Source organism: Ovis aries, chromosome 12 (genome assembly GCF_016772045.2).
Source record: "Ovis aries strain OAR_USU_Benz2616 breed Rambouillet chromosome 12, ARS-UI_Ramb_v3.0, whole genome shotgun sequence".
NCBI classification, from domain to species: domain Eukaryota; kingdom Metazoa; phylum Chordata; class Mammalia; order Artiodactyla; family Bovidae; genus Ovis; species Ovis aries.
In genome coordinates this window covers 6,306,415-6,328,924 of record NC_056065.1, presented here as the reverse complement: position 1 = coordinate 6,328,924, position 22,510 = coordinate 6,306,415, and the positions used below count along the sequence as shown (strand labels likewise).

Genomic DNA, 22,510 nt, shown 5'->3' with positions numbered 1-22,510 from the left:
ATTTGCAAATGTGGAAAACTCAGCAGTGACCACAGGACTTAAAAGGTCAGTTTTCATCCAAATCCCAAAGAAAGGCAATGCCAAAGAATGTTCAAACTACTGCACAATTGCACTCGTCTCACACTCTAGTCAAATAATGCTCAAAATTCACCAAGCAAGGCTTCAATAGTACGTGAACCAAGAACCTCCAAATGTCCAAGCTGGATTTAGAAAAGGCAGAGGAACCAGAGATCAAATTTCCAACATATGATGGATCACAGAAATAGCAAGAGAGTTCCAGAAAGACATCTACTTCTGCTTTACCGACTATGCCAAAGTCTTTGACTGTGTGGATCACAAAAAAACTGTGGAAAATTTTTCAAGAGACAGAAATACCAGACCACCTTACCTGCTTCCTGAGAAATCTGTATGCAGATCAAGAAGCAATAGTTAGAACCGGATAGTGAAAAAGTTGGCTTAAAGCTCAACATTCAGAAAACGAAGATCATGGCATCTGGTCCCATCACTTCACGGGAAATAGATGGGGAAACAGTGGAAACAGTGTCAGACTTTATTTTTGGGAGCTCCAAAATCACTGCAGATGGTGATTGCAGCCATGAAATGAAAAGATGCTTACTCCTTGGAAGGAAAGTTATGACCAACCTAGATAGCATATTTAAAAGCAGAGACATTACTTTGCTAACAAAGTTTTGTCTAGTGAAGGCTATGGTTTTTCCAGTGGCCATGTATGGATGTGAGAGTTGGACTATGAAGAAAGCTGAGCACCAAAGAATTGATGCTTTTGATCTGTGGTGTTGGAGAAGACTCTTGAGAGTCCCTTGGACTGCAAGGAGATCCAAGCAGTCCATTCTGAAGGAGATGAGTCCTGGGGTTTCTTTGGAAGGAATGATGCTAAAGCTGAAACTCCAATACTTTGGCCACCTCATGAGAAGAGTTGACTCATTGAAAAAGACTCTGATGCTGGGAAGGATTGGGGGCAGGAGGAGAAGGGGATGACAGAAGATGAGATGGATGGCATCACCAACTCAATGGACATGAGTTTGAGTAAACTCCAGGAGTTGGCAATGGACAGGAAGGCCTGGCGTGCTGCGATTCATGGGGTCGCAAAGAGTCGGACACAACTGAGTGACTGAACTGAGCTGAACTGAACTGATGGAACAACAGACTGGTTCGAAGTTGAGAAAGGGGTATGTCAAGGCTTTATATCGTCACTCTGCTTATTTAACTTATACGCAGAGTACATCATGTGAAATGCTAGGCTGGATGAAGCACAAGCTGGAATCAAGATTGCCCCGAGAAATACCAATAACCTCAGATATGCAGATGATAGCACCCTTATGGCAGAAAGCAAAGAACTAAAGAGCTTCGTGATAAAAGTGAAATTAAAGCCATGAAATGAAAAAACACTTGCTCCTTGGAAGAAAAGCTATTACAAATGCAGACAGTGTCTTAAAATGCAAAGACATTACTTTGCTAACAAAAGTCCGTATAGTGAAATCTGTGGTTTTTCTAGTAGTCATGTATGGATGTGAGTGTTGGACCATAAAGAAGGCTGAGGGATGAAGAACTGATGCTTTTTGAATTGTGGTGCTGGAAAGGACTCTTGAGAGTCCCTTGGACTGCAGGGTGATCAAACTGGTCAATTCTAAAGGAAATCAGTCCTGAATATTCATTGAAGTACGAATTTTGAAGCTGAAGCTTCAATACTTTGGACACCTGTCGCAAAGAATTGACTCATCTGAAAAGACCCTGATGCTGGGAAAGACTTAAGGCAGGAGGAGAAGGAGATGACAGAGGATGAGATGGTTGGATAGCATCCCTGACTTAATGGACATGAGTTAGCAATCTTCAGGAGTTGGTGTTGGACAGGGAAGCCTGGCGTTCTGCAATCCATGGGGTTGCAAATAGTCAGACGTGACTGATTTACTGAACTCAGTTGACTGAGCCATACCAAACTGCAGCTAAAATTCTGTAAATGACCCCCAAAAGTGTGTTCAAGCCAGAAAGAGAAACACAAATATCATATATTAAGGCATATATGTGGAATCTAGAAAAATGGGATAGATGAACCTATTTGTAGGGCAGGAATAGAGACACCGATATAACGAACAAATACATGGATACTGAGGGTTAAAGTGGGGGTGGGATGAAACGGGAGATTGGGATTAACATATATATATATATATATATATACTATTGATACTATTACAAAATAGATAACTAATGAGAACCTACTGTAAAGCACAAGGGGAAATAAAAGGAAATAAACTGTGTTTTCAGGACATATATTTGTTAATCTTAAAAAAAGGATTCCAGTATATAGTAGGTGCAAAAAACACTGCTTGAATCCACTTATATGAGGTACCTAGAATTTCAAATTCAGAGTCAGAAAGGACTCTGGCAGATGCCGGGAGTCAGGGACTCGGGGTAGGAGAGGTACGGGGAGTTAGTCTCTAAAGGGGATAGAGGTTCCGTTTAGGAAGGTGAAACATCCCAGAGACGGATGACAGTGAGTGTTGCAGAACATGAATGCACTTAGTGTCCCTGAACTGTGCAGTTAAATATGCTCAAAACAGCACACTTCATATGACTTTTACCACAGGAAAAAAAAAAAAAGAACAATGTGAAAAAGCATGTGTCTGTGTGTATAACGGTGTATGAGGGTTTCGTTTGAAAAATTTGGTTGCTATTATTGCCCATTAATAAGCAAAGGCCTAAGAGCAAATGTTTGTGTAAGATTGGAACGAATTTCTTAAGGATGAAACTTCACCTTGTACTTAAGTGGTCACCTCAAAGATGCTTCTTTCTCTTTTTGCCAGCTTCCCCTTACCAGGAAAGACCGACATAGAAAAGCAAATGAAAACATCAGCCCTCACTCTGAGGCAATGGAAGAGGGCTCCAGTCTCCACTGCAGCAAATTTGAGAGATCTCAGGGGAAGGGACGGCTCTGGGTTGATCTCTTTAGGAATGGGTGCGAGGGCATACTGTTGACAGAGGGGATCTTGGAGATAAACAGGGCAGCTGCCGCTGCTTGTTGTAATGATGGTACTAGAGCAACTAGACCCTTGGGCTTTCCCTGGACAGACAGATGAGGTGGGGCTTAGCATCAACCCTGTCAGGGAGAAAGAGGAGTTACTCCACCACATCTATCATGTCTACTAGTTGAGAAGACTGTCCAGAGTATAAGGACATCCTGCCTTGAAATGTAGGGAGAAGGAAGGATATGCAAGTGGGGCCCCCTTGGTATCTGTGCCCATTACATCACAATATAGTCACTGACTTATTAGTTTTGGAGTCAACAAGGTTTATTTGAACCATCTAGATAGGCGGCTCCAAATGAGCTGTCTTACTATAGAAATAGGTTGGATTTCCTATGAACCTGGGGCCACATGTGGTTCTTCAGTTCAGTTCAGTTGCTCAGTCATGTCCGACTCTTTGTGACCCCATGAACTGCAGCAAGCCAGGCCTCCCTGTCCATCACCAACTCCCAGAGTCCACCCAAACTCATGTCCATCAAGTCGGTAATGCCATCCAACCATCTCATCCTCTGTCATCCCGTTCTCCTCCTGCCCTCAATCTTTCCACCATCTCGGTCTTTTCAGGTGAGTCAGCTCTTCGCATCAGGTGGTCAAAGTATTGGAGTTTCAGCTTCAACATCAGTCCATTCAATGAACACCCAGGACTGATCTCCTTTAGGATGGACTGGTTGGATCTCCTTGCAGTCCAAGGGACTCTCAAGAGTCTTCTCCAACACCACAGTTCAAAAGCATCAATTCTTCAGTGCTCAGCTTTCTTTCTAGTCCAACTCTCACATCCACACATGACCGCTGGAAAAACCATAGCCTTCACTAGACAGACCTTTGTTGGCAAAGTAATGTCTCTGCTTTTGAATATGCTATCTAGGTTGGTCATAACTTCCTTCCAAGGAGTAAGCATCTTTTCATTTCATGGCTGCAATCACCATCTGCAGTGATTTTGCAGCCCAGAAAAATAGAGTTAGCCATTGTTTCCACCGTTTCCCCAACTATTTCCCATGAAGTGATGGGACCGGATGCTATGATTTAGTTTTCTGAATGTTGAGCTTTAAGCCAACTTTTTCACTCTCTTCTTTCACTTTCATCAAGAGGCTCTTTAGTTCTTCTTCACTTTCGGCCATAAGGGTGGTGTCTTCTGCATATCTGAAGCTATTGATATTTCTCCTGGCAATCTTGATTCCAACTTGTGCTTCCTCCAGCCGAGGGATTCTCATAATGTATTCTGCATGTGTTTCTTAAGTTGCGCCAAATGCCTAGCACACAGTCAATGACATTTTATTGAACAAATGAATAAATCTTTTTCTACTTACAGCGGTTGTCTACACCTAAAGAAAGTTTGTTGCATAAACTTTATAACATTTGTATGAAGAGGCAAGAAACAAACACCTTGAGGTTACCTCAACACCCCTCTCTTCTCACTTCAGTTCTTTAATGGAGGTTTGAAGGTGGGAAAAAACTGCTAAGTTTGTGTTATGCAAAGTTCTCTGACTTTAGTATGTCTTTTGACTATTGTGTTTTACAAGATACAATAATAAATATTTCTGTGATTTTTTCTAGTACAAACATATACTGTATTAATTTGGGGGGGAGGCATACTTGTTTCTTGGTATAATTCTGGATTCAGTTAAAGTTTCAGCAATGATTTTGTGTTTTCCTAACATCCACTCATCTAAAACTTTGTTGTTGTTTATTTGCTAAGTCATGTCTGACTCTCACAACCCCTTGGACTGCAGCCCACTACGCTCCTCTGCTCATGGGATTTTCCAGGCAAGAGTACTGGAGTGGGTTCCATTTTCTTCTCCAGGGGATTTTTTTCATCCAAGGGATTGACACTTATCTAAAAATACCTAAAAGATATCTCAGACATCCAAATCAGAGATCCCAGACACTTTAATATCCTTGATCTTACCTATCTCTTCCACTTGGTTTGCTATCGTGAACACATGGTTTTGTTGGAAGAAGGAATTTTTTCTGGCATAAATTGTATTTTCTTTACTGTGTCCAGCCAGTGCCATATGGAACAAGCTGATAGCATGGCTGGACTTAGCCGATTCTGCCCAGACCCTACACATAGTAATACTGTAACCCCAAATCTCGTGGCTTTTCCTACCATTCACCCTGCTTTACCTTCTTTACAGGGTATAACATGACATCTTCTCATCTTTTTCCACTCTTTTCCTCCTTTTTTCTCCCCACCCCTACTCTACTTCACTAACAGCCCTCAAATCTTCTTTCCAAATTCTCACGTCCTGGTTGAGCTAACTCTGCCTTTCCTCTCATAAATTTTCCTGCCCAGGGAGTGACCTTTGGAATTCAAGTACAGGAAATCCTAACAGTAAAATACAAGCATCTTCAACGTGTTGATAGAGTCTTGTGTATCCTGCTTAGGGCTTTCCTAGGAAAGAGTCTCAGGGGTGGCCTAGCAGCTCTGAATTTGTATCTCTTCCAGAACAGGGTTCTTATTAGACCTTCTCACTGAAGTGTGTACTTAGGAACTGAAGTGACAGAGGACCCTGAGTCGTCAGTGGCTTTAAATCAATCTCTCTTTCTTTTACTTCTTCTTCATATTGCACACAAGAAGGAGGCAGTTCCAGTAATAAAGAGCATTTCTTTGCGTTTCCACTTTTTTCTTACTGGAAAGAGTAGGTTCCTCCCATACCCCCACACACTCACATGCACACAGACAAGTGCATGTGCATAAACACACACATACACGTCTGTTCCAGTCTCACTGCCAGCTGAGAGGGGTTGCATTTTCTGGACACTCCATGGGTTCATCTTGCTTATGAGGACTCAACCTCAGGCCCACATCCCCTAACACCTTTGAGTCAACCCAAGGCAAGTTCATGCTGAAGGAGTTTGGGGTGTGGGAGACCCCATTCCTTATCTTAAAGAAAAATGCAAGGTCTTCAAGGCAGTTACTACCCTCCTGCACTAAGATACACATGGTCCTCACCTTAGAAATAGAATGATAGGTTAGTTTATCATCCAAATCAAGACCTCTTGACAGGCGTGCTTAGTACGTATACTGAGCACCTCCTGTCCGTTCAGCAAAGCTGGTGCAGCAGGCATCAGAAACACGGTGTGGGAGCCAAGCAGAGACGGAAATCTGGAGTCTCCCACAACTCCCACAATCTCAGGAACTTTCCAGAAGGCTCACAGAGCTCACAGAAGTGCTATGTTTAAGGACTATCATTTGAATATAAAGAATGCAAATGAACAGTAGACGAAAAGGCACACTGGGCAAGTCTGGAAGAGCCGTAAGCATAGGAGCTTCTGTCTCCATGGAGTCTGAGGGCACCACCCTCCTGGCACATCAATATGTTCACCAGTCAGGAGGCTCTCTAAACCTCATTCTTCAGCGTTTCTATCAAAGTTTCATTATATAGGCATGATTAGTTACATGGAATTTACACTGTATAATATTAGATGTTATAAGTAATCAGATTATTAAAAATACACAGGAGGATGTGGGTACATAGCTATATGCAGAAACTAAATCATTTCACATAAGGGACTTGAGCATCCTCAGATTTTGGTCCTGCTGAAGAGTGGGAAGGGAGGGGACTGAAACCCATTCCCCACGGACCCTGAGGGAGGACTCTATTATTGGATAAATAATATCAGTGAGGCCATGTGAATATCCAGGACCAGCAAGATAATGTGAAACAAACAAATGAACAACAACAACAATAAAAACAGCAACAATGAGAGAAAATCAGATTAAAAAAGCAAGCTAAAGCATGATGTTCAAGAATGTTTAGATTGGGTTTACAAATTTGAGGAAAGTAAGGGTGATATATCACATATGACCAAGAATACTGACTGTCCACCAAAACTCATTGCCCAATTCTTCTTGGGCACATGGTTGGACTACCTTTCTCAGTCTTCCCTGAAGTTAGGTGTGGTCACAGGATTGAGTTCCAGCCAACGGCATCTGAGTAGACTCTGTGTGCCACTCCCAGACCTGGTCCAGGAGAATCTCGATCTAATTAATATTGATGTGTGAACACTACTTGCTATAGTCAGTCGGATGTTAGAAGAAACACAGCAGCTCAGGCAAGAACTAACCTCAAGCTCCCAGGTGGTGCTAGTGGTGAAGAACCCTCCTGCTGATGCAGCAGATGTAAAAGACCTGGATTCCATCCCTGGGTCGGGAAGATCCCCTGAGGGAGGACATGGCAACCCCCTCGAGTATTCTTGCCTGGAGAACCCTGTGGACTGAAGAGCCTGGTGGGCTACAGTCCAAAAGGTCCCAAACAGTTGGACACGACTGAAGCAATTTAGTGCACAGACTAAATAGGGAGTCAGAGATAAGAGCCTCCAATATTTATAAAGCGTGTGTTTATGGATGCCTATGGTAATAGAATATACAACTGAAAAAATAGTGATTGAACAACAAAGTCCAACACTATTGTCTCAATAACCTCAAAGGAGTTTTGAAAAGATACGAGAGATAGGGGTGAGGAGGCAAAGAAATAACCTAAACATTATATTTAAGAAGGAACTTTAGATATATTTTGGCCATAAAAATGAATGGAATTAAGCATACCAGAATTTCGTCAAGTTTTTGAGAGAAATGAGCAGGCCAGTCTGAAAAATCTTTAAAAGATTTTAGAAATCTTAATAAAATTGCCTTTATGAACTTAAAAATCTTTAGTTTTTTTCTTAACTTGTATAAGCAAGACGTAGGTTATAAAAGTAGCAAAAGGGGACTTCCCTGGTGGTCTAGTGGTTAAGAATCTGCCTTCCAGTGGGTTTAGAATAAGTTCAATCCCTGGTCGGGGAACTAAGACCCCTCATGCTCCATTTATGTTGTTCAGTCGCTCAGTCGTGTCTGACTCTTTGCGACGACATGGACTGCAGGATGTTGGGTTTCCCTGTCCTTAACTGTCTCCTGGAGTTTGCTCAAACTCATGTCCATAGATTTGGTGATGCCATCCAATCATCTCATCCTCTGTCACCCCATCTCCTTTTGCCTTCAGTCTTTACCAGCATCAGGGTTTTTCTAAAGAGTTGACTCTTCAAATCAGATGGCCAAAGCATTGGAGCTTCAGCTTCAGGATCAGTCCTTCGAATGAATATTCAGGGTTGATTTACTTTAGGATTTACTGGTTTGATCTCCTTGTAGTTGAAGAGATTCTCAACACTCTTTTCCAGCACTTAGAACTAACACCCAAAAAAGATGTCCTTTTCATTATAGGGGACTGGAATGCAAAAGTAGGAAGTTAGGAAACACCTGGAGTAACAGGCAAATTTGGCCTTGGATTGTGGAATGAAGCAGGGCAAAGACTAATAGAGTTTTGCCAAGAAAATGCACTGGTCATAGCAAACACCCTCTTCCAACAACACAAGAGAAGACTCGACACATGGGCATCACCAGATGGTCAACACCGAAATCAGATTGATTATATTCCTTGCAGCCAAAGATGGAGAAGCTCTATACAGTCAACAAAAACAAGACCGGGAGCTGACTGTGGCTCAGATTATGAACTCCTTATTACCAAAGTCAGACTCAAATTGAAGAAAGTTGGGAAAACCGCTAGACCATTCAGGTATGACCTAAATCAAATCCCTTATGATTATACAGTGGAAGTGAGAAATAGATTTAAGGGCCTAGATCTGATAGACAGAGTGCCTGATGAACTATGGAATGAGGTTTGTGACATTGTACAGGAGACAGGGATCAAGACCATCCCCATGGAAAAGAAATGCAAAAAAGCAAAATGGTTGTCTGGGGAGGCCTTAAAAATAGCTGTGAAAAGAAGCGAGGCAAAAAGCCAAGGAGAAAAGGAAAGATATAAGCATCTGAATGCAGAGTTCCAAAGAATAGCAAGAAGAGATAAGAAAGCCTTCTTCAGCGATCAATGTAAAGAAATAGAGGAAAAGAACAGAATGGGAAAGACTAGAGATCTCTTCAAGAAAATTAGAGATACCAAGGGAACATTTCATGCAAAGATGGGCTCAATAAAGGACAGAAATGGTAGGGACCTAACAGAAGCAGAAGATATTAAGAAGAGGTGGCAAGAATACACAGAAGAACTGTACAAAAAAGATCTTCACGAGCCAGATAATCATGATGATGTGATCACTAATCTAGAGCCAGACATCCTGGAATGTGAAGTCAAGTGGGCTTTAGGAAGCATCACTATGAACAAAGCTAGTGGAGGTGATGGAATTCCAGTTGAGCTGTTTCAAATCCTGAAAGATGATGCTGTGAAAGTGCTGCACTCAATATGCCAGCAAGTTTGGAAAACTCAGCTGTGGCCACAGGACTGGAAAAGGTCAGTTTTCATTCTAATTCCAAAGAAAGGCAATGCCAAAGAATGTTCAAACTGCTGCACAATTGCACTCATCTCACATGCTAGTAAATTAATACTCAAAATTCTCCAAGCCAGGCTTCAACAATACATGAACCGTGAACCCCCTGATGTTCAAGCTGGTTTTAGAAAAGGCAGAGGAACCAGAGATCAACTTGCCAACATTCTCTGGATCATCGAAAAAGCAAGAGAGTTCCAGGAAAACATCTATTTCTGCTGTATTGACTATGCCAAAGCCTTTGATTGTGTGGATCACAATCAACTGTGGAAAATTCTGAAAGAGATGGGAATACCAGACCACCTGACCTGCCTCTTGAGAAACCTATATGCAGGTCAGGAAGCAACAGTTAGAACTGGACATGGAACAACAGACTGGTTCCAAATAGGAAAAGGAGTACGTCGAGGCTGTATATTGTCACCCTGCTTATTTAACTTACATGCAGAGTACATCATGAGAAACGCTGGACTGGAAGAAACACAAGCTGGAATCAAGATTGCCAGGAGAAATATCAATAATCTCAGATATGCAGATGACACCACCCTTATGGCAGAAAGTGAAGAGAAGCTAAAAAGCACCTTGATGAAAGTAAAAGAGGAGAGCGAAAAGTTGGCCTAAAGCTCAACATTCAGAAAACGAAGATCATGGCATCCGGTCCCATCACTTCATGGGAAATAGATGGGAAACAGTAGAAACAGTGTCAGACTTTATTTTTAGGGGCTCCAAAATCACTGCAGATGGTGACTGCAGACATGAAATTAAAAGACGCTTACTCCTTGGAAGAAAAGTTATGACCAATCTAGATAGTATATTCAAAAGCAGAGACATTACATTGCCGACTAAGGTCCGACTAGTCAAGGCTATGGTTTTTCCTGTGGTCATGTATGGATGTGAGAGTTGGATTGTGAAGAAGGCTGAAGTTGGACTGTCAAAGCTGAGTGCCAAGTTGTTGGTGCTTTTGAACTGTGGAGAAACCTCTTAAGAGTCCCTTGGAGTACAAGGAGATCCAACCAGTCCATTCTGAAGGAGATCAACCCTGGGACTTCTTTGGAAGGAATGATGCTAAAGCTGAAGCTCCAGTACTTTGGCCACCTCATGTGAAGAGTTGACTCATTGGAAAAGAGTCTGATGCTGGGAGGGATTGGGGGCAGAAGGAGAAGGGGACGACTGAGGATGAGATGGCTGGATGGTATCATGGACTTGATGTACGTGAGTCTGAGTGAACTCTGGGAGATGGTGATGGACAGGGAGGCCTGGCGTGCTGCGATTCATGGGGTCGCACAGTTCAGTTCAGTCACACAGTTGTGTCCAACTCCTTGCAACCCAATGGACCACAGCACGCCAGGCTTCCCTGTCCATTACAAACTCCGGGAGCTTACTCAAACTCATGTCCATTGAGTCGGTGACACCATCCAACCAATATCAGCCTCTGTCATCCCATTCTTCTCCCGCCTTCAATCTTTCCCAGCATCAGGGTCTTTTCAAGTAGGTCAGTACTTTGTATTAGGTGGCCAAAGTGTTGGAGTTTCAGCTTCAACATTAGTCCTTCAAAAGAATATTCAGGACTGATTTCCTTTACCATGGACTGGTTTGATCTCTTTTCAGTCCAATGGACTCTCAAGAGTCTTCTCCAGCACCACAGTTCAACAGCACCAACAACTTGGCACTCAGCTTTCTTTATAGTCCAAATCTCACATGCATACATGACTACTGGAAAAAATGTAGCTTTGACTAGATGGACCTTTGTAGGCAAAGTAATGTCTCAGCTTTTTAATGTGCTTTCTAGTTTGGTCATATTTTTTCTTTCAAAGACCAAACATCTTTTAATTTCATGGCTGGAGTCACCATCTGCAATGATTTTGGAGACTAAGAAAATTAAGTTTCTCACTGTTTCCATTGTTTCCCCATCTATTTGTCATGGAGTGATGGGACTGGACCCCATGATCTTAGTTTTCTGAATTATGAGTTGTAAGCCAACTTTTTCACTCTCCTCTTTCATTTTCATCAAGAGGCTCTTCAGTTCTTCTTCCCTTTCTGCCATAAGGGTGGTGTCACCTGCATATCTGAGGCTATAGATATTTCTCCCAGCAATCTTGATTCAAGCTTGAGATTCCTATAGCCCGGCCTTTCCCATGATGTATTCCGCATGTAAGTAAAATAAGCAGGGTGACAATATGCAGCCTTGACATACTCCTTTCGTGATTTGGAGCCAGTCTGTTGTGTCATGTCCAGTTTTAACTGTCACTTCTTGATCTACACGCATATTTCTCAGGAGCAGGTCACATGGTCTGCTATTCCCATCTCTTGACAAATTGTCCAGTTTGCTGTAACCCACACAGTCAAAGGCTTTGGCATAGTCAATAAAATAGAAGTTTATATTTTTCTGGAACTCTCTTGCTTTTTCGAGGATCCAGTGGATGTTGACAATTTGATCTCTGGTTTCTCTGCCTTTTCTAAATCCAGCTTGAACATCTGGAAGTTTGCAGTTCGTGTACTGTTGAAGCCTGACTTGAAGAATTTTGAGCATTACTTTGTTAGCATGTAAGATGAGTGCAACTGTGTAGTAGTTTGAACATTCTTTGTATGATTGGAATGAAAACTGACCTTTCCAGTCCTGTGGCCACTGCTGAGTTTTCCACACTTGCTGGCATATTGAGTGCAGCACTTTCACAGCATCATCTTTTAGGATTTGAAATAGCTCAACTGGAATTCCATCACCTCTAGCTTTGTTCATAGTGATGCTTCCTAAGGCCCACTTGACTTTGCTTCCAGGATGTCTGGCTCTAGGTGCGTGATCACACTTTCATGGTTATCTGGATCATGAAGATCTTTTTGTGTAGTTCTCCTTTGTATTCTTGCCACCTCTTCTTAATATGTCCTGCTTCTGTTAGGTTCATACCATTTCTGTCGTTTATTGTGCCCATCTGTGCATGAAGTATTTCCTTGGTATCTCTCATTTTCTTGACGAGATCTCTAGTGTTTCCCATTCTATCCTTTCCCTCTATTTCTTTGCATTGATCACTGAGGAAGGCTTCCTTATCTCTTCCTGCTATTCTTTGGAACTCTCTATTGAAATCGGTATATCTTTCCTTTTCTCCTTTGCCTTTAGCTTCTCTTCGTTTTTCAGCTAATTGTAAGACCTCTTCAGACAACCATTTTGCCTATTTGTATTAGTTTTTCTTGGGGATGGTTTTTATCAGTGCCTTCTGAACAATGTCATGAACCTCCATCCATAATTCTTCAAGCACTCTGTCTATCAGATCTAATCCCTTGAATCTATCTGCCATGTCCACTGTAAAACTTGATTTAGGTCATACCTGAGTGATCTAATGGTTTCTTCTTTTGTTGTTGGAAGAGGGTCTTTTCTATGACCAGTATGTTCTCCATTCTCTTGGCAAAACTCTGTTAGCCTTTGACCTGCTTCATTTTGTACCCCAAGGCCAAATTTGCCTGTTACTCCAGGTATCTCTTGAATTCCTACATTGGCATTCCAGTCCCCTATAATGAAAAGGACATCTTTATTGGGTATTAGTTCTAGAAGGTCTTGTAGGTCTTCATAGAACCATTCAGCTTCAGCTTCTTCAGCATTGCTCATCAGGACATAGACTTGGATTACTATAATATTGAATGGTTTGCCTTGAGAGTGAACAGAGATCATGCTGTCGTTTTTGAGACTGCATCCCAGTACTGCATTTTGGACTCTTTTCTTGACTATCATGGATACTCCATTTCTTCTAAGGAATTCTTGCCCACAGTAGTAGATATAACGGTCATCTGAGTTAAATTCACCCATTCCAGTCCATTTTAGTTCACTGATTCCTAAAATGTCCTTGTTCACTCTTGCCATCTTCTGTTTGACCACTTCCAATTTGCCTTGATTCATGGACCTAACATTCCAGGTTCCTATGCAGTATTGCTCTTTACAGTATCAGACTTTACTTCCTTCACCAGTCACATCCGCAACTGGGTGTTATTTTTGCTTTGGCTCTGTCTCTTCATTCTTTCTGGAGTTATTTCTTCACTGATCTCCAGTAGCATATTGGGCACCTACAGACCTGGGGAGTTCATCTTTCAGTGTCCTCTTTTTGCCTTTTCATACTGTTCGTGGGTTTTCAAGGCAAGAATACTGAAGTGGTTTACTATTCCCTTCTCCAGTGGACCATGTTTTGTCAGAACTCTCCATCATGACCCGTTTGTCTTGGATGGCCCCACATGGCACGGCTCATAGTTTCATTGAGTTATACAAGGTTATGGTCCACGTGATCAGTTTGATTAGTTTTCTGTGATTGTAGTTTTCATTCTGTCTGCCCTCTGACAGATAAGGATAAGAGGCATATGGAAGCTTCCTGATGAGAGAGACTGACTGAGGGGGAAACTGAGTCTTGCTCTGATGGGCAGGGCCATGCTCAGTAAATCTTTATTCCAATTTTTTGGTTGATTTGGGGGCTGTATTCCTTCCCTGTTCCTTGACTTGAGGCCAAACTATGGTGGAGGTAATGAAGATAAAGGTCCCATGAAGGCAATGCTGCATGCAGTGCCTCTGACCCTGCAGCAGGCCACGGCTTCTGCCAGAGACTCCTGGACAGTCACAGGCAAGTCTGGGTCAGTCCGTTGTGAGGTCACTGCTCTCTTCTCCTGGGTTCTGATGTGCACAAGGTTTTGTTTGTGCCCTCCGAGATTCTGTTTTCCCTGTCCTGTGTAAGTTCTGGTGGCTCTATGGTGGGGTTAATGGCGACCTCCTCCAAACAGTTCAGTGATAAAAAGCATGAGTTAGAAATGAATAGTTACCATTATCAGTGATGGCACATGTGTTAGATTGTCAGCACTGCCATAAGGAAGTGTCGTAAACAGAGTGCCAAAACAACTGAAATTTATTTCCTCTCAGTCATGAAAGCTGAGAGTTTGAAATGAAGGTGTTTCCAGCTTTGGTTCTTTCTGAGGAATCAGTAATGGATTTGTTCCAAGCCTCTCCTCTTGGCTTGTGGATGTCTGTCTTCCATTTACAAGTATCTGTCCCTTGGTCTGAATTTACACTTTTTATAAGGATACCAATCATTCTGGATTAGGCCCTTAAGGTCTTCTTTATCTTGCTTACCTCGGTAAAACTCTCTCTTTAGAGAATTTCACCTTCTAAAGTAGTGGCGGCTAAGACTCCAGCACATTTTTGGTGGGGCAGAGAAACACAATTCAACCCATAGCGGTGGTGGTGGTGGTTTAGTAGCTAAGTCATGTCTGACTCTTGCGACCCTCATGGACTGTAGCCTGCCAGGCTCCCCTTTCCACGGGATTCTCCAGGCAAGAATACTGGAGTGGGTTGCCATTTCCTTCTCCAGGGGATCTTCCTGGCCCAGGAATCAAACCTGGGTCTCTCACACTGAAGTTGGATTCTTTACTGACTGAGCTATGCGGGAAGCAGCCTAAAATGTTTCTAGGCAACTGTCAGGGAACTTTAGGACTCCTGTATGCTGTTTTCTGTTTCTCATGAACCCTCTGTTCCTTATCAGTTCCTGGTAGACAGGAATGAGTGGAGTGGCGCAGTGTTCCCAGGACTGAGGTCATGGGACAGAGCACATGCATGGATTTCCTTCAGTAACCTTTTACCCTAAGGTAAAACTGTTTAGTCACGACCTTCTTACTCAAGATATGGATTGTCTTCTGGCCTTGTGACAATTGTTATTTCAGGGAAGCCCCCCAAAAGATGCAAGGGTAAATATAAATCTCAAGAAATAAATGAATTCCCTCATGCCAAAAAATAAAACTGTCTTCTTCCCTTTCTTTTTCCTAGAGAGTTTCCTTTTAGGAAATTTGCAATTGTAAATCCTTTCTTTGTCTCTTAGAGACATGCAAAACTCTTGAAAACGTGAATAACCTCCAGACAGCTTTGTTTCCCAGCAATGTCTTGAGGGCCTTGAAACTATCTTTTTGAAATGGGAACATAAAGTACCCTGTCTGTCTCTTTGGGAGTTTAGCGTAGATGCCAGGCTCCAAGTTGTAACTTCTTGCTTGCTGCGAAGATAGAAAACAATTTATTTTTCCTTTGGATCAAGACAATTAACATGTACGTAAATTAAATGACTGTATCTGCCCAGCTACATAAACAGATGAGATGTCTTTCTGTCCTTATAATCTCTTTAGGGGATTTCTGAGATGCATATTATACATAATCTGATTTAAAGCTTATTCAAACAAAACTTTTCTAAATTAATGAAGAGGATTTTAGGTTGGAGGAAATTTTTATTTTTAATTAATTCCCCAACACAGGTCAAATTTCATCTTGTTCTTCTTTTCCCCTAACACAATTGACACACAATAGTGTAGACACGCAGATTCACCAATTCTGAAAATAACTTCCACAATTATAACCTCACTGTATCAGCTGAACTGGTATAAAATTAAATACACATAGGAAAGATCCTGATGCTGGGAAAGACTGAGGGTATAAGGAGAAGGTGACAGAGGATGAGATGGTTGGATGGCATCACTGATTCAATGGTCATTAGCTTGAGCACACTCCGGAAGATAGTGAAGGACAGGGAAGTGTGGTGTGCTGCAGCCCATGGGGTTGCAAAGAGTTGGACGTGACTTAGTGACGGAACACAAAACCAATAGAATATTTATTAGTAATGATGTCAACAATACTAATTTATAATTATGCTTTTGAAACTATTTATAATTATGCTTTTGAGACTATTTATTTGAGCACTGATTATATGCCTAAACTGGGCTAAATATTGTGACTAGATTGTGTGATGTGACCTTTGCAATGACCCTATCATTTGGCTATCATCACTATTTTCCAGAGACAACTGCCAAGGGCTATAATGGTGTAAATGTTTTATCCAGGTCCCATTCCTAGACAGCAGTAGAGCCGTGAGTGGTGTGACTGCAGAACCTGTCTGGCTTCATCATGGGGTGATCCTCCCTTACATGTCATGAAGGAGACCGAGCCACACCAAGCCAGCATCGACTCCACTGGCTGTCTAATCCTGGGTTTGTCTGTGCATGCTGAGCCATTCAGCTGCGCTTCTTGGTGTTAAGGCAGCGTATGACACAAGGGACGTTTTCTGAACACTAATGGCTTTATGTTTCTCTTATGCACTGACCAGATGAAACTGAGCAGGACCCTACCTTTTTTTTTTTTTTTTTTTCCAGTTTCCTAGACCTTCCCCAATTTCTAAAGGGCAGATTCAGTTACTAATTAGGGGAGTCAGATAATGCAGAAAGAAACAGTAGTGATCCATTTATAGTTACTATAAAATATTGGCTGTCTTTCCCTTGTTATACAATATGTCCTTATAGCTTATTTATACCTAAGTTTCTACCTCTTAATTCCCTGTAGATCGCCCCTCCCTTCTTCCTTGACCGACCTGTTTGTTCTGCATATCTGTTAGTGTTCTTTTTTGTATAGTCACTAGTTTGTATAAACTTTGAAAAGTATAGATCACCATCCTGTACATCAACTATACTTCAATAAACAAGGAAAGAAAAGGAAAGTACAGCTATGGGTCCAGGTCTGGGCTCCTCCTTGGGGGATGTGCATACAATCTGATCCACATCTCTGAAATCTATAGGAACTAAGGCCCCCACACTGGTGGAGGATGGTAACCTCATGCTGAGCAAAAACTCCTGGACTCCAGGCTAGTTGGAACCAGAAGGCTGATCATTGAGATTCCCAGAACACAGCCTCCAACAAATCAGAGGAGAGTTACACACCCTGCAGTCCCCCTGCCAATTTTGCCTATGAAAAGTCTTCCCAGGAAACAATCAGAGAGTTCAGGTCTTTAGGGCAGGAGCCTCCCCTTTCTCCTGCATGGCCCTGCAATAAAACTTTCTCCACTCCAAACTCAGACCTTTCTGTTTCTTCGGACTCACTGACCTCCGGCTTGCTGATTGGGTTCGACAACATTGATAGCTATATGATCTTGGGGGAAAAAGTGATTTAGTCTGTCTTAAACTCAGTTTCCTTATCTGGAAGCAGTCTCTAATAGCAGCGTCACTGTGCTTATAAAGTAGCAGTGCTAAGGCTCTACTAACATAATGTATGTGACCAGCAGTGAAGATGGAAATCACCAGACAAGAGCACAGAAGAGCCCTCACTCAACTGTATGCTACACAGGGGTCAAGACAGTGCCTGGCATAACAGGGAATCAAAATAAAGTGAAAAAGAAAACTAACCAAACAAACAAACAAAACCATAAGCCATCCTTCTACCTTATATTATTACAAATAATGAAGATGGCATAGATTTGACACATTTTCACATGTATAAGACCAGATCTTTTTTTTTTTCCTCTCATATATCTAATTCTACCAGTATACTAACATCAAGCACACCTTCAATGCAAAGTCCGTTTATCCCCACAGACAGCCTGGACACTGACAATGAAAACCACGCCTTTCTGTCCCCGTAACATGACTGCGCAGTAACGCCACTGTCTCCCTTAGCATTATTCTCATATCCTTGCAATCCTAATAAGTCTCCACCTGGAAAGACCCTCATTCAATAAAATGTCAGTTCTTGATAGACTTTGACCTTCCTTCCCCCACTACAAAGCTCTCTTGAGTCTTAATTAGCTCTATCTGATTTCAGGCACATTTTAGATTTGTGCTGAGAAAATCCACCTTTGGCTATTTTAAAACCACCCTTCTCAGGTGGATTTTGAGTCTTTGACATGTCAGGACCAATGTTTATTTGATCGCAGGTATATGTTTTTTAGGCCTTCCCAGGTGGCAGTAGTGGTAAAGAACCGGCCTGCCAATCCAAGAGATGTAAGAGACGTGCATTCCATCCCTGGGTCAGGAAGATCCCCTGGAGGAAGGCGTGGAACCCACTCCAGTATTCTTGCCTGGAGAATCCCACGGACAGAGGAGTCTGGTGGGCTACATACAGTCCATAGGGTCGCAAAGAGTCAGACATGACTGAAGCAATTTAGCACACAGCACATACATTTTTACCCATGGATAGCTTACTCGGCGCACAAATTCTGGACACCTTTTACATAACAATGTGAAGAGAGGTGCTGACCACAAGTCAAGGAACAAGGAGTTTTAAGTAAAAGCAGATAATTGATAATCCTGACGATTTCAAGGGCATTTATGACACTAACCACCCATCTTAGCAGTTGATAAGCAGCTGGATGGATGCTCACGGGACAGAAGCGCAAACACCTTTCAATTTTAATAAATATTTATAAACAAAACAAAACAAAAAAAACCTCTCCTGAGGTGACAGTTCCCTTACTTTGTTGCGCAGTCACCAAGTCATGTCCAGTTCTTTGCAATCCCATGGACTGCAGTTCCATGCAAGATCCCCTGGAGAAAGGCTTCCCTGTTCCCTACTATCTCCCAGAGTTTGCCCAAGTTTATCTGGAAGATCCCCTGGAGAAGGAAATGGCAAACCACTCCAGAATTTTTGTCTAGAAAATTCCATGGACTGAGGAGCCTGGTGGGCTACAGTCCATGGGGTTGCACAGGGTTGGACATGACTGCGCGATTGAGCACGTGTTCATTGGATCAGTGATGCTATCCAACCTGTCATCCTCTGATGCCATCTCATCCTCTGTTGCCCTCTTCTGCCTTCAGTCTTTCCCAGCATCAGGGTCTTTTCCAATGAGTCGGCTGTTCGCATCAAGTGGGCAAAATATTGGAGCTTCAGCTTCAGTATCAGTCCTTCCAATGAGTATTCAGGGTCCCCTTACTTACCTAAGCAATAAACTTGACTTTGTCTCAGATTGTATGTCAGATTATCTCATCTGAGGACTGACTTTCAACAAAGCCCATGGGTTTTCTAGGATTTAAAGGATTTTTGAAACCTCCAAATATACATGTCTTGACATAGCACTAATGATATTATCAATAATAGGTATCATTTGTGAGTGTATGTATATATATATTTTTTTCCAGGTACATTTAGTTCTTTCATAAATCATGATTTCAATTTGTGATCCATAATGCCAGAATGAGATATTTCCATCATGTTCACTTCTGATATCACTGGTTCAAATCCATCACTATACACTTTAAAAAACTTATAAATTAAGATTTTAGCCCCCACATAGGAATTCAAAATAGCATTTTTATTTTTAATATTTCATGGCATTTCTTTCGACATGTAAAAACTTCCCAAGTTAGTCTTTCAATCCAAACAGGTAAATGCAACTCACTTGACCATGCGGCGACTCACCTTTTCCAGCTTTGAAAGAGCGAGAGAGTAGCAGTCTTTGGCTCTGAACTGCATGAACCTCATGTTGGCTGGGTGGGTGAGCTCTGTGATGATACTGAGGCTGGAAAACAACCTACATTCCAAAGAGATATTTGCATTACACTAGAGATCCAAAGTGGTGTTTTCATAACAACAGGTTTAGGAGTGAGTGATTCCTAGCCTCAGGCATTAAACTACAGGCAGTTGGGAGAGGAAGTCATGCCACAGGAACTGTTTCCTGGAAGAGAAATGCATTGCTATTTTCCAAAGAATATTTTAACCAACATTTTAGCACTGTAAGAAAACTAAATTCAGTAATTTGATTTTTATTATGCATTTTCTCGCTCCTCATAAAGCTGATTGAAGAAGTTACCTCGTGAAAAATAATGAAATATAAATTTATAAGATGAATATGTGGATTGGCAAAAATTTCCCACAATGAGCTTATTGTCCATAATGTGAGTTCTAAGATTTCCTGCAGCTCTCTGTTCTCACAGTATGTGCTTTTAATTGTCGAATCTTACTACAATGAAGCAAATATTGTCATTGCAATAACAACTCATTGTAATGAACTGAGGGCATGGCTCAATGGATAGTGTTGTTCTAGAACAATGCTGAAAATTTCCACTCATCCTAGAGTTTTACATAAGCTTTCTTCCTATTTACATCCTCCTGCACAATCCACACATGCACGTGTACAGGTGCACGCATGTGCATGCACACACACACACATACATACATACACACACTTGATGTTTTCCTCCAGAAAAATAGGGCAAGATAAAACCACAACAAACACCTTACTGTTGCTGTGGCTGGTGATCTGATCTTTAGTTGATGTCTCTACATCACTGGTAGCTCTCCTGATTCACATATTTTGAGATTCCCTGTAGCAGCCACTTTAAATGATACTCAGCTTTGTTCTCCATACAATATGTATTTAAACTTAGTTAAGGCCACTAAACTATGGGGGCTTCCCTGGTGGCTCAGACAGTAAAGCATCTCCCTACAAGGTGGGAGACCCGGGTTCAACCCCTGGATCAGGAAGATCCCCTGAAGAAGGAAATGGCAACCCACTCAAGTACTCTCGCCTGGAAAATTCCATGGATGGAGGAGCGTGGCAGCCTACAGTTCATGGGGACGCAAAGAGTCGGACATGACTGAGCAACTTCTTTTTTAAGGCCACTTAAAAAATCTCTGCGGGTAGCTGCACCCTTGCCTAGACCTCAGGCTCCAGAATGGACTGAAATATTCAGGACAGAAACATTCAGTTAGCAGCTCAGAAACACGTTGTCTCCAGCTGACCTTTTATTTTTTAAAGATTCTTTTTTAGGTGGTCCATTTTTAAAGTTGTTATTGAATTTGTTGCAATATTTACATTTTGGCTTTTTGGCTATTAGGCATGTGGCATCCTACCTCCTTGACCAGGGATCGAACATACATCCCCTGCATTGAAAGGTGAAGTCTTACCCACTGGATCACCAGGGAATTTGATCTTACTCTCATTATCTGCTGGGTCCAGGAGGGAGGGTGCTGTTACTCACATGCACCTGAGCACTTGATCTGATCTCTTAGAGAGGAACTGACTTTCAGCAGGACCCATGAGATCACCCCTCTCCTCAGCTCTAACTCTATAAAACTGATGGATGCTTTGCCAGAATGAAAGTCTCCCTCCTTCTGGGAGTGAGAGGGCTCCCTGCAGGCTTCCTGGGATTTTCCCAAAGGGCCATGAACTCAGTTTCCACTGGGCTTCATCATCCTCTCATTTAAGATCTAAACAACTCTTAAAAATGCTTAATTTCAGAGTTATCTGTGAAAACTATATGCCGCCTTGGTTACATTGCTATAACAGTATTGACGCTTACCTAATCAAAACATTTGAAAATTACATCATTAGGTGTTTGATAAGATCTACACTTTGTGGGAAGCAATATAACCAAAATTGCGTGGCCTCACCTCCATTTTGAGAGCAAATATTATTAAACTGGGTTGGAAAAAAGTTTGTTCAGATTTTCCCAAAAATACATTAAGTATGGGGTTTCCCAGGTGCTGCAGCAGTAAAGAATCCACTTGCCAATGCAAGGAATGCAAGAGACACGGGTTCGATCCCCGGTCAAGGAGATCCCCTGGAGTAGGAGATGGCAACCTGCTCCAGTGTTCTTGCCTGGAGAATGCCATGGACAGATGAGCCTGGTAGGCCACAATCCATGGGATTGCAAAGAATTGGACACTACCGAGCATGCATGCAAACGGGGAGGGAGGTGGGGGGGGGGTTCATGTTTGGGAATGCATGTAAGAATTAAAGATTTTAAAATTTAAAAAATAAAAAACTAAAAAAAAATTAAAATTAAAATTAAAAAAACAAACAAACACAGTTTACAGAGAAACAGCGTGTAATCTGTATTCCACATGACTTTCTTTTAGAAGCTCTATTCTTCTCCTCCAAAAGTCACTAATGTGCATACATTTGACAAAAAGTTCATTTTTTCAGACACTTCTGAAAAATTAGAAGGGTGAGTTAGCAAGTGAAAGTCGCTCAGTCATGTCTGATTTTTTGTGACCACATGAACTGCAGCCCACCAGGCTCCTCTGCCCATGGAATTCTTCAGGCAAGGATACTGGCTGCTACTGCTGCTAAGTCGCTTCAGTCATGTCCGACTCTGTGCGACCCCATAGACGGCAGCCCACCAGGCTCCCCCGCCCCTGGGATTCTCCAGGCAAGAACACTGGAGTGGGTTGCCATTTCCTTCTCCAATGCGTGAAGGTGAAAAGAGAAAGTGAAGTTGCTCAGTCGTGTCTGACTCTTAGCGACCCCATGGACTGCAGCCTACCAGGCTTCTCCGTCCATGGGATTTTCTAGGCAAGAGTACTGGAGTGGGGTGCTATTGCCTTCTCCAAGGATACTGGAGTGGGGTGCTATTCTCTTCTCCAGCAATCTTCCTGACCCAGGAATTGA

General features: G+C 42.1%; 1 protein-coding gene across 5 annotated transcripts in view; it reads right to left on the bottom strand.

The window, feature by feature from the left end:
• KCNT2 (potassium sodium-activated channel subfamily T member 2) overlaps window positions 1-22,510 on the bottom strand; it is a 445,611-nt gene that overhangs the window by 46,537 nt on the left and 376,564 nt on the right. For all 5 annotated transcript variants that reach the window (XM_060396308.1, XM_060396309.1, XM_027976255.2 and 2 more), the window contains one exon: window positions 19,537-19,648. In XM_060396308.1, the coding sequence (XP_060252291.1) occupies window positions 19,537-19,648 (112 nt within the window). The remainder of the gene's footprint in view (window positions 1-19,536; window positions 19,649-22,510) is intronic.